This window comes from Calidris pugnax, unplaced genomic scaffold (assembly GCF_001431845.1).
Source record: "Calidris pugnax isolate Ruff unplaced genomic scaffold, ASM143184v1 scaffold75, whole genome shotgun sequence".
NCBI lineage: Eukaryota > Metazoa > Chordata > Aves > Charadriiformes > Scolopacidae > Calidris > Calidris pugnax.
Genome location: NW_015090908.1, coordinates 1,496,990 through 1,509,603, shown reverse-complemented (window position 1 = coordinate 1,509,603; position 12,614 = coordinate 1,496,990). Strand labels below are relative to the sequence as shown.

The window sequence follows — 12,614 nt, the reverse complement described above, 5'->3', positions numbered from 1 at the left end:
CTTTGCTTTCTTTTGAATTCTTTCTTTGCTTGACCCTAGGGGAAATGTTGCATTTTTTAAAACCAGAGACACCTCACAGACCCCTTCCATCGCTTGGTGGGTGATGTGAATTAAGATCACGGCAGGAGTTTGAAGAAGTTAAAGCCTTAAAGCTTTGCCTTGGTTTGGGGAGTAATCCCTGTTTCAGTTCTTGGAAAGCACCAACCCAAAGCTGCTACCCCACAGCATCCAGCAATTATACCCTACAAGGAGATATGCTGAAGGAAGATGGATGCTGATGAAGCTGCTTCTCGCTCTGGATGACCACACAGGGAAGCCCTTCTGCCCTTGGCTGTGCTACACCCCTCCCCGTAGAAATGACTAGGGGTGAAAACTTCCAGGTGATAAACTCCTCTCCAGGTTTGCCCTGGAAAAAGGCACTCCCTTGAAGCATTTCAGGTATATGGGAGCCATCAGGCTTCACTATTTCTGTAGAAAGAACATAAGTTAGAGGCCAAGATGAAAAATATCACAGAATCACAGAATCTTCTAGGTTGGAAGGGACTTTAAAGATCATCTTGTCCAACCATCAACCTAACTGACAAAAATAGACACCCACACAACAAACAAGGAGCACCATCACTAAACCATACCTCCCAGCACTACATCAACCCGTCTTTTGAACACCTCCAGGGATGGGGCCTCAACCACCTCCCTGGGCAGCCCATTCCAATGCCTGAGAACCCTTTCAGGGAAAAAATTTTTCCTAATATCCAGCCTGAACCTCCCCTGGGGCAACTTGAGGCCATTTCCTCTCGTCCTGTCGCCTGTGACTTGAGAAAAGAGACCGACCCCCACCTCTCTACCCCCTCCTTTCAGGGAGTTGGAGAGAGCAATAAGGCCTCCCCTCAGCCTCCTCTTCTCCAGGCTGAACACCCCCAGCTCCCTCAGCCTCTCCTCATAAGACTTGTGCTCCAGACCCCTCACCAGCTTTGTTGCCCTTCTCTGGACCCGCTCCAGCACCTCGATGTCTTTTTTATGGTAGGGGGCCCAAAACTGGACACAGTACTCAAGGTGAGGCCTCACCAGTGCCCAGAACAGGGGGACAATCACCTCTCGGGCCCTCCTCCCCACGCTGTTCCTGACACAGGCCAGGATGCTGAATAGGTAGAATTGTTTCCATCACTGTCCTGTGTATACATGCTATAGTAAGTTAATGAAAACATAAGCTTATTTTGGGGTAGCTTGCATTATTCACATGCCCTTGGCGATTTGGGTGTCTCTGATGACTACCATGTGAAGTACCCATCTGAGCTCCGGTAAGGACACATCTTTACGAAGTATCTTGTCTTTTTAGTTCTTCTTGGGGTTAGCCAGTTTGTAGTCTGCTCTCCGAAAACGTAACTTTACATACTTCTTAGAAAGCTGGGACATGAAGACACTCACCTAACACAAGGGTGGAGAACCTGAGGAGAAGCCTTTCCTTAACCTAGAGGAGGGTCTAGGGAGACATTATAGCCCCTTCCAGTACCTAAAGGGGGCCTACAGGAGAGCTGGGGAGGGACTCCTTATGAGGGAGTGGAGCCATAGGATGAGGGGTAATGGTTTTAAATTGGAAGAGGGGAGATTTAGATTAGATATTAGGAAGAAATTCTTTGCTGTGAGGGTGGTGAGACACTGGAACAGGTTGCCCAGAGAAGCTTGAACCCTGGAGGGGTTCAAGGCCAGGCTGGATGGGGCTTGGAGCAACCTGCTCTAGTGGGAGGTGTCCCTGCCCATGGCAGAGGGGTTGGAACTGGATGATCTTGAAGGTCCCTTCCAACCCAAACCATTCTATGATTCTATAATTTTGCTAGTTACACCTTGAGATAGAAAGGCATCCCTGGTGTGAAATGCTGCCTCCCTAAGGTGGATAAGGCTTCACGTACTTCTAGGGAAAAAAAGCAGTCTTTTGCTTTACCTCATTGCATAAAACAAACTAAAGACTGCTCCAGTGGTTAGCAACATTCAGAAATACTGCCCAGTTCAAGGGTCAGAGGAGTTTTGTTTTCTCTTTCTTCAGTCTTCCACTGAGAAGAGAGAGGAACTGCTCAGAAGTCTGTAGCCAACTCAGTGCAGTGGGTAAGAGACACCTTGACATTTGTGTCCCAGGATGTCACCTCCTTTCCCCACTGATTCACAGAACTGCCCTACGTAGAGGAAACTGACTCATTTAAAAGCCTCTCCTCTTGGGGAAAGATTCATCAAGTTTCTCTCTCCATTCACTTTTCTGAAAATGATAATGTAAAAGTGTATATTCTTTTATAAATTCATGTTTCTATAAATGTGTGTGCACGTACACACAAACATATGTCTGTGTGCCTATGAATAGATGAATAATTTGGAAAGACGTGGTCCGTTTCCCTTACAGCACAGTTCTTCTTACCAAAAGTTCAAATGAGACAGCAGAGGAAGGGATCCTACACAGTTTGAATAGGACACCTCGGAAGACGACCTTCCTCCAAGTGAATGACCAAGGTCCCCTTGGGAAAGCTTTCCAGAGAGATGCCCTGTTCCTACTCCAAACACACAGGTGAAGGTGAAAGAGATGTCCCAAAAGGAAGAGCAGAGCTAAGGAATTCTGCTCTAGTTTCTCCAAATCCTTGTGTCCACCTTCCAGCACAGGAGCAAGCATGCTGTCGTGCTGGATCATTTTTCTCCAGAGCTGAAGGCTATCAGTGGAACACCAATAAATTCCACTTTGCTTGCAAGGGAAACTCGAAGTACTAACTGTGGTTTGGCAGCCAGTAGGTCTTTTGAGACCATGTGTCAGCTCGCTCGCTCTCAGTTGCTGCACCTGGAATGTGTGTTTCTTCTCGTTGCTCTGTTGTATAGTGAATATTTTTGGTTTATAACTCATCGTAGTCACTCTGAAAACTCCATCCGTAGCAGGGGGACTAGGAGAAAGGCACTTGGAAGCAAAGGAAGTATACTGGAAACGGAGAGAAGCTTTGAGAGAGGTCAAATAATAGGAAACAGAACAGCACTTCCTCCTAAGAGGGCTTTAAAGCCAACGCCAGCATGAGCAGAGAAGAAAGTTTTGGTGATAAGGTAAAAGGGGAAATTTTCCTCAACGGCTCTTCATCAGGAGACCTTGGGCACAGGGCAACTGGTGAAGACCCATAGAATCATAGAATCACAGAATTGCCCAGGCCGGAAGGGACCTCCAAAGGCCATCTAGTCCAACCTCCCTGCAGTCAGCAGGGACACCCCCAACTAGACCAGGTTGCCCAGGGCCTCGTCGAGCCTCTCCTTGAATATCTCCAGGGATGGGGCCTCAACCACCTCCCTGGGCAACCTGTTCCAGTGCTCCACCACCCTCACAGTGAAGAACCCTCTCCTCATCTCCAGTCTAAATCTGTTCCCCTCCAGCTTGAAGCCATTGCCCCTCGTCCTGTCACTGCAGGCCTTTCTAAACAGGTTCTCCCCAGCCTTCCTGTAGCTCCCTCAGGTACTGGAAGGCTGCTATTAGGTCTCCCCGGAGCCTCCTCTTCTCCAGGCTGAACAACCCCAGCTCCCTCAGCCTGTCCTCGTAGCAGAGGTGCTCCATCCCCCTGATCATCCTCGTGGCCCTCCTCTGGACCCTCTCCATCAGGTCCATGTCCTTCTTCTATTGAGGGCTCCAGACCTGCACACAGCACTCCAGGTGAGGTCTCACCAGAGCAGAGTAAAGTGGCAGAATCCCCTCTCTGGACCTGCTGGCAACGCAGCTTTTGATGCAGCCCAGGATGGGATTGGCCTTCTGGGCTGCAGCTGCACCCTGCCTGCTCATGTCCAGCTTCTCCTCCACCAGCACCCCCAAGTCCCTTTCCTCAGGGCTGCTTTCCAATACCTCACCCCCCAGTTTGTATTGGTGGTGAGGGTTGTTCCGGCCCAGGTGCAGAACCTTGCATTTGCTCTTGTTGAACCTCATGAGGTTCACCTGGGCCCACCTCTCCAGCCTCTCCAGGTCCTTTTGGATGACATCCCATCCCTCTGGTGTAGCGACAACACCACACAGCTTGGTATCGTCCGCAAACTTGCTGATGGTGCCTTTAATCTCCCTGTCTATATCATTGATAAAAATGTTAAACAGTATTGGCCCCAGCACGGACCCTTGAGGAACACCACTTATCCACTTATCCTTATCCACTGAACAGTCCACCCATCAAATCATGTACTAACTCTGGGTAACCTCTCCGTGCCATGGAAGCCATGGCAGAAAGAGGCAACAGAAAATTAGGCAAAATTCTGCACGTACCACTCTCCTGGCTTGAAGAGTGCTGGCTGAGCATCCCACTGCCGTGCCTCTGCTTCCCCATAGGTACCTGCTAATAATCCCACGTGTGGGATATGAAGGTCTAACCAGAAACAACCCAAGCCAGAGCTAGGCTGTCATGCTTCAGCGACTGACGTCTCTCAAGAGTCTCCATCAAAAATGGAAGGAAATAAATAAAAATGATCACCTCTATAACTTACGTGGAACACCTTTTGTCCCAACGTTACACACTGCGAGACGCAACCTACTGGGGATTGTTGCTTTGAATAGACCCTATTTATAGAAACATGCCTTCCCACAGGTATTTAATTCTGAAAATATGACACAGAGAATGATTCGAAGCAATTAGCACACTGAAAATGTAACGTATACAAACAAATACAATCTGTCTGAACGCAGCTGATTTTGTCGTGTTTTTGCCATTTATAATAACGATGAAAAGCGAGTATTTTAATTTGAGATTTTGCAAATGCACGCCTTTCATATACAGTGAACATATATCCGTGATAAACAGGAAGGGTAATCGTAAGACACAATGTTTTTGTCTCCAGCTTAACTATATACTTTTAAATTGTGACCTACAAACTTAGTCCTTACTTATGGAAGTAAATAGAGTTTATTTTTATTCTTACTTCCCCCAAAATGACAAGAGAGCTTCCCCATGTCTCTGGATGAGGTAGGCAACCTCTGGTTTTGCAAATGCCTCCGCTATTCGATGTTATCAGCAAACACATCCTAGAGGTTATGTATTTTACACCTACAGAATGTACAGACCATGCAGCATCTCTTTCATACGAGAGAACACCTGACCAAAAAAACACCCCCACAGATGTCACCTGCTCTCTTTTCCCCTCAGCTGGGACTGAGTTTGGCACGTTATCTGTGGAGCACTCACCTGTGACGAGAGGAGTTTGTGCAGTTGGCTGTTCCAGTAAGACCATGTGTTGCAGGAGAGGGTTATGTGCGGTTCCCCCGTCTCTTTCCAACGTTGTAGTGCTCAAGTAGGGAGTGAGGTGGGTGCCAGGAAACAAAGAGATCCGCTGCTGTAAGGTTGGGATAGCGAGTCTCTCTGCGTCCTGCTGTGCTGACCCTCCCTGCGAACACATAATTGGTGGCACTGCTCATTAAGGGATAAATGGGTGGCAGCAGCGTTTCGAAGGCTGCATCCCCCCACCCAACTTACACTGGAAGGGCCAGTCGCAGGCAGTCCTAGCGTGATGTTGGGCAAAGAAGGAGACGTGTAGAGTGGAAGCTGTGTCACTGAGCCTTCACGATTGACAAGTCTGTGAGCCAGGCTGGTCTGGAAACAAAATGGAGAACATTGTCCTGGTGAGAGAGCATCCCTAGATCAGATCAAGGACTCAAAAGATTCAGATCCAGGCACAGGTGACAAAACTGGGATAGCCAACACAGGCACAAGATCTCCTTCTGCAAATGCCACCAACATCCCTGCCTTACAGACAGACCCTGCACAGCTCATTTGAACTTTCTTGGAATCACAGAATCACAGAATCTTCTAGGTTGGAAGGGACCTTAAAGATCATCTTGTCCAACCGTCAACCTCACTGACAAAAATAGACACCCACACAACAAACAAGGAGCATCATCACTAAACCAGACCTCCCAGCACTACATCAACCCGTCTTTTGAACACCTCCAGGGATGGGGCCTCAACCACCTCCCTGGGCAGCCCATTCCAATGGCTGACAACTCGATGGCTTTTTTAGGGTAGGGGGCCCAAAACTGGACACAATACTCGAGGTGGGGCCTCACCAGTGCCCAGTACAGGGGGACAATCACCTCTCGGGTCCTATCACCACGCTGTTCCTGACACAGGCCAGGATGCTGTTGGCCTTCTTGGCCACCTGGGCACACTGCTGGCTCATGTTCAGCCGACTGTCCACCGACACCCCCAGGTCCTTTTCTGCCAGGCAGCTCCAGCCCCTCTGCCCCCAGCCTGTAGTGCTGCAGGGGGTTGGTGGGACCCAAGGGCAGGACACAGGACCCCTTGTTGAACCTCATCCCCTTGGCCTTAGCCCATCGATCCAGCCTGTCCAGATCCCTCTGCAGAGCCTCTCTACCCTCCAGCAGGTCGACACTCCTACCCAACATGGTGTCGTCTGCGAACTGACTGAGGGTGCACTCGATCCCCTCGTCCAGATCATTGATAAAGATGTTAAAGAGAATTGGCCCCAGTACTGAGCCCTGGGGACACCACTCGTGACTGGACGAGTGGTGTCCCACAGGGCTCAGTACTGAGGCCAGGTCTCACCCCTGCACCCTCACCAGAACTCCACTTCTCCTCAGCCTTCACGCAGCGCCACTGCAAAGAGCCTTTGCAAATATTTAATGACTTGCTTCTCCTCCTCAGGTAAAAAAAAAAAAAAAAAAAAAGGCATTACAATGGCTGTTGTTCTCTTCAGCAAATCGCGGGCAATTTATGCTATTTACTGGTGTACTTCAGCTTAAATCAGACTTTAAAAAAAAAACTTTGCAAATATTTAATGACTTGCTTCTCCTCCTCAGGTATTTGCCCTTTTAAAGCTAAACCAGGTTACCTAAAAAAAAAAAAAAAAAAAAAAAAAAAAGGCATTACAAGGCTGTTGTTCTCCAGCAAATCGCAGGCAATTTATGCTATTTACTGGTGTACTTCAGCTTAAATCAGACTTTAAAAAAAAAAAAATCTGTCAAAAAAACCTTAAGGCTGCATTTATGTAGCTATTTCCTGATTTTCAGGGTGAAATGCAAGATTTACTGCATTATATTATGGCCATTTAAAGCAGGAACACTTACACAAAAATACCTCTAATTTCAAAACAAGACCGACTTGAAACATGCGCTAGAAAACGGATTATAAAAATTACATTATTTTAAACTGCCCAATTTTGCTGTTAGGAAACAAGTGTTCTGATCACCCTGAATTCTCTGTAGGTGATTTTCCAACTGAAATAAAATAGAGGTTAAATTTCAAAACTACATTCTGTAGCATTTCTACTGTTTAACTCAGGTGCTATTATGAAAGAAGGGATTATGATTAACTTAATATTATACTATGGAACAATCTATATCAATGTAACAGATCTGAAAAATAGCTTTATACATTTCAGATTTAAATTCATAGTCCCGTATGATACTTTGCAGGTTATTTCTTTGGTTGTAGATCTAGCACAACGGATAATAAAAGCCCATTTTTCTCCGTTCAGGACTCTAAGATGAGACTTTAAAAAACTTGCAGCAACCTTTTTTGGGGAGAGGGGGTGTCAGCTAGTTTTCATACAACCTTGTGCCAAATTTCATCTGCAAAGTGAATTTTTCCTTATTTCCTTGGGCTTTCTTTTGCTTTCATTAATGTCATCGCAATCAGTTCTCCCGTAAAATTAGGAAATCTGTTTTTAAGATCCCAGTTGACAATTTGCTGCCCCAAAGGAGGAAATCTGCAGGGAGCATTTTGCAGTTGAGCAACACCTGGTAAGGGCATGTGATTGCGCATACCCACACACCACTTCTTCCAAGTGATTTGGAGCACTTCTGGCAATTTTGCTTTAATTTAAATTACATAATGCTAGCATGCCACATTGAGAATAAGATAGTTATTGTTAGCGGCGTAACGAAATATTTCACTGATACCATAAATGAAACAAAACTACAGCCATTTTCTCTGCGAACAATCAATACTCCGTAGTTGTGCCTCAGATTATCTCCTGGGGGTTTGTTTTAAAAACAACTGAGAGAAAAAAGCAGCAGCTTGATGCTACCAGCGTGTGATATTTAGCGGCGTTATCATCACTTTAAACACACAGATCCCATCTACGGGCTGTACACAAACATTCTTTGAATTGCACAGAAGAGAACAATTTCAGCCTGTACAATTTTAATCTGCAGGCGAGTACTTTTTATAGTCTCGTATCAACTGCATTGGCAATGAAGATCATGTACCTTTCAGAGATGGAAAAACCTTTAGATTTAAAAAACAGTAGTTAAAAATAGATATTGTCTACTTGAAAAGGAGGCAGAGAGCTGTAGTCTTTCCACACTGAAGGTAAGCACTGCAACTTAAATAATGAACTCAGATACTGTCTTTCAACATATCTGAATTGGCTCAAGAGGTGACCCAGCAAACTAAGAAGCAAAGAGACATATATCTATTTTTATTACAAGAAATTGTCGAATCCTCTAGTTTTTCCACCAGCAGTACTTGGAGATTTGCAGTTTGCTAAGTATAGATAAGATTCACAGCTCCTGAAATCAGCAGAACTGGTAACTCAGCACTAGTCTTCCTGGGGCTAACCCAGATGTACCTAAGAAGTGCCCTCAGCTCAGCCAAGCTTCAGTTCTGCAAACATGATAAATAACCCCGTAGGTAAGATACCTTTCCCCAGGTCTGTTCCAAACTACTAAGTGGTCGGTGTGCACCTCAGTGTCAAGCGAAGATTCCACCTTACACCATCTTAATCTTTTCAAGACTTATCAATCTTGCAAAGTCTACAGTAGACTATAGCAGATGTAGATATGTGTTGGATAATTTGGCAGAGGAGAAGGTGGAGTAGAAGGCATATTGCCTATATTAAATGCTGTTACACTGCACTAGAAAGAAAAATTAAGTGAAGATCTACACAAAATTAGAAAGCAGTAAGGGCTTACATTTATTCCATAAGAAGTCCTTCTGAGCTCTAAATGACAATTTGGGAAGAAGAAGCCCAAACCTGTTTTAGAATCACAAAATTGCCGAGGTTGGAAGGGTCCTTTCAGATCATCAAGTCCAACCATCAACCTAACACTGACAAAACCCACCACTAAATCATATGTCTAAGCACCACGTCTACCATCTTTTAAATACCTCCAGGGATGGTGATTCCACCACTTCCCTGGGCAGCCCATTCCAATGTTTGACAAACCTTTCAGTGCAAAAATTTTTCCTAATATCCAATTTGAACCTCCCCTGGGGCAATTTGAGGCCATTTCCTCTTGTCCCATCGCCTGTTCCTTGGGAGAAGAGACCGACCCCCTCTGGCTACACCCTCCTTTCAGGGAGTTGGAGAGAGCCAGAAGGTCTCCCCTCAGCCTCCTCTTCTCCAGGCTGAACAATCCCAGCTCCCTCAGCCGCTCCTCATAAGACTTATTCTCCAGACCCCTCACCAGCTCCATTGCCCTTCTCTGGACCCGCTCCAGAATCTCCCCATCTTTCCTGTAGTGAGAGTCCAAAACTGGACACAGTACTCAAGGTGAGGCCTCACCAGTGCCCAGGACAGGGGGACAATCACCTCTCGGGCCCTACTCGCCACGCTGTTCCTGACACAGGCCAGGATGCTGGTGGCCTTCTTGGCCACCTGGGCAAACTGCTGGCTCCTGTTCAGCCCACAGGCCACCAACACCCCCAGGTCCTTTTCTGCCAGGCAGCTCCAGCCACTCTGCCCCCAGCCTGGAGCGCTGCAGGGGGTTGGTGGGACCCAAGGGCAGGACACAGGACCCCTTGTTGAACCTCATCCCCTTGGCCTTAGCCCATCGATCCAGCCTGTCCAGATCTCTCTGCAAAGCCTCTCTACCCTCCAGCAGGTCGACGCTCCTACCCAACGTGGTGTTGCCTGTGAACTGACTGAGGGTGCACTCGATCCCCGTGTCCAGATCATTGATAAAGATGTTAAAGAGAACGGGTCCCTGTACCCAGCCCTGGGGACACCACTCGTGACTGGATGCCAGCTGGATTTGACTCCATTCCCCACCACTCTCTGGGCCCAGCCTCCAGCCAGTTTTTAACCCAGCAGAGAGTCCTCCCATCCAAGCCATGGGCAGCCAGTTTCTCCAGGAGGATACTGTGGGAAACGGTGTCAAAGTCCAGGTAAACAACATCCACAGCCTTTCCCTCATCCACCAAGCGGGTCACTTTGTCACAGAAGGAGATCAGGTTTGTCAAGCAGGACCTGCCTTCCATGAACCCGTGCTGGCTGGGCCTGATCACCTGGGTGTCCTTCATGCGCCTCATAATGGCACTCAGGATGGTCTGTTCCATGGCCTACCCAGGCACCGAGGTCAGACTGACAGGCCTGGAGTTCCCCGGATCATCCTTCTGACCCTTCTTGTGGATGGGCGTCACATTTGCCAGACACCAGTCAGCTGGGACCTCCCCAGTTTGCTGGTAAATGATGGCAAGTGGCTCAGTGAGCCCTTCTGCCAGCTCCCTCAGCACCCGCGGGGGGATCCCATCCAGTCCCATGGACTCCAGGTGTTGGAGCAGGTCCCTCACCATCTCCCCTTGGATTATGGGGGCTTCATTCTGCTCCTCACCCCTATCTGCTGCCTCAGGGGTCTGGGTACTCAGGGTTTGGTCATATTTAGACGAAATTACTGCACACAAAAAATTCACCCGATATACAATATATGAGAACAGGTTCCCCAAATTTTACCATACTCACATTTGAGCAGGAAACACTCTTCATGCTCCACCTTGCTAAATCACTTTTATTTTTACTCTCTCCTCACAACACAACCTCTACAAGTTACCACAAGCAGCTTGTGAGCTGGCTCAACCCAGATTGAACAAACAGATCATCCTGTCAGCCAGACCGAGAGGTAATTCCCAAAGCCTGCTCCAAGACATGATCTGGGTGGTTTTTTGGGGGGTTTTGTTAGTGGGTTCCTTTTTTTTTTTTTTTTTCAAGCGTGGTGCGCACCGGTTTGTACGCCCAAATTGCTAAAACTCTGCAAAAACTGATTAGAAACACAAGCATTAAAAATCAAGAGTGAGGAAGACCGAGAGGTAATTCCCAAAGCCTGCTCCAAGACACGATCTGGGTGGTTTTTTGGGGGGTTTTTTTAGTGGGTTCCTTTTTTTTTTTTTTTTGCAAGCGTGGTGCGCACCGGTTTGTACGCCCAAATTGCTAAAACTCTGCAAAAACTGATTAGAAACACAAGCATTAAAAATCAAGAGTGAGGAAGGGCTCTGTACCTCTGCTTGGATACTTGTGACTGATCCTGCAATTCCGTTCTCGGTGCTTATGTTATTGGAGCTGTTGTTTGGAGAGCTGGGACCAGATCCAGGAGCACTGTTGCATGCAGAGTCTAGAAACACATCCAAAATCAACTTTCAGCATTACAAACAATCTCCTTGATGGTATTTAGACAGATAATAACCTCTTGAGTTTTGTTTTGGAGGAAAGCAACCCTCCTCCTCCCCATTTTCCCCCCCTAAATCTTCCCAGGGCTCTTAAAATACTGACAAACACTTTCAAATGGTCTGCCCAAGTATCTACTTAATATATTTATAGCTTCTCCTCATGGGGGTTTCTCTGATAGTACATTAATAACTTTAAATATGATTGCAAGATAATAAAAGACACGGAAGGCTTGAAGAGGCCAAACTGGAGGATGTTGGATGGTTCTGCTTCATTTTTCTAGAAGTGCTTCTCTGGCCCTCTTTAGCCTATAACCCTAACGACACCCTCTCACCACACATTGCATCAGACTTCATGCTGGACCCAAGGAACCATCTCAGCACCGAGGTCCCCCAAAACTGCCCCAGGGACTGACTCACGAGGATGACGTTTTGCCAGGATGGCAAATTAAATCGTTTAAGAGATACAAAAGCTGCCTGAGTGACCTGGAACTGTAGGGTTGAGCATTTTTTACAAAAATCAGGCAAAAACTTTACAGGGTCCAAACCAGCAAACCTGTCTCAAATCACTGCATTTTATTTTTTTTTTTCTTTTGGTAAGTCTTCTCCACTTTCTCATTGAAAAGACCCATGGCAGAGTTAATCCCCCCAAATAATTCTGTTATCACCCAAACACTAAATCCTCTCAGAGTCTCATTTTATCAACACGGTCCCTGTGAACTCAGTAACCAGAATCACAGGGATGACCAGGCTGAAATCAAAGCCTCCCCATTAATGAGGCAGAAATAACAACAAACAGAAACAGAGCATGGAATCGCAACAGGCAGAAAATTTCCCTCAGAAGGTCTCTCACCTGGTATATGGCACAGATTCCAGTGTGTTTCTCCTTTTATTTTGGAAGGTAAATAACATTAAAACTTTTTTTTTTTTTTTTCCCCTGAACTTTCCTCTTCCCCAAGCACAGGATTTGCCCAGTGCCAGAGGGATCTCCCAGCAGCTGCAATGGCTCAGGCTGCAGCAGTCTCCTAATCGCTGCAGGATGCCCCAAGAGAAATAAAAGCCACTTGTTACAATTTGGGGGATTAAAAAAAAATAATATTATTTCCTTTGTGGCATTATTCAGTACATACTATTCTGCTATTTCGAGCCTTGCAAGTACCTCCAGCAAAACAGCAAAGAGACTATTTAAAAAACAAAAAAAAAGAGTCTTGTTGCTCTTTGTTGGCTGTG

At 46.6% G+C, this 12,614-nt stretch overlaps 1 protein-coding gene across 1 annotated transcript in view; it reads right to left on the bottom strand.

The window, feature by feature from the left end:
* The window catches only part of HDAC4 (histone deacetylase 4), a 283,789-nt gene that overhangs the window by 103,706 nt on the left and 167,469 nt on the right, over window positions 1–12,614 (bottom strand). The window contains exons 9-10 of the mRNA XM_014949239.1: window positions 5,460–5,576; window positions 5,172–5,370 (exon numbers count right to left, since the gene is read on the bottom strand). Coding sequence (XP_014804725.1) covers window positions 5,172–5,370; window positions 5,460–5,576 — 316 coding nt within the window. The remainder of the gene's footprint in view (window positions 1–5,171; window positions 5,371–5,459; window positions 5,577–12,614) is intronic.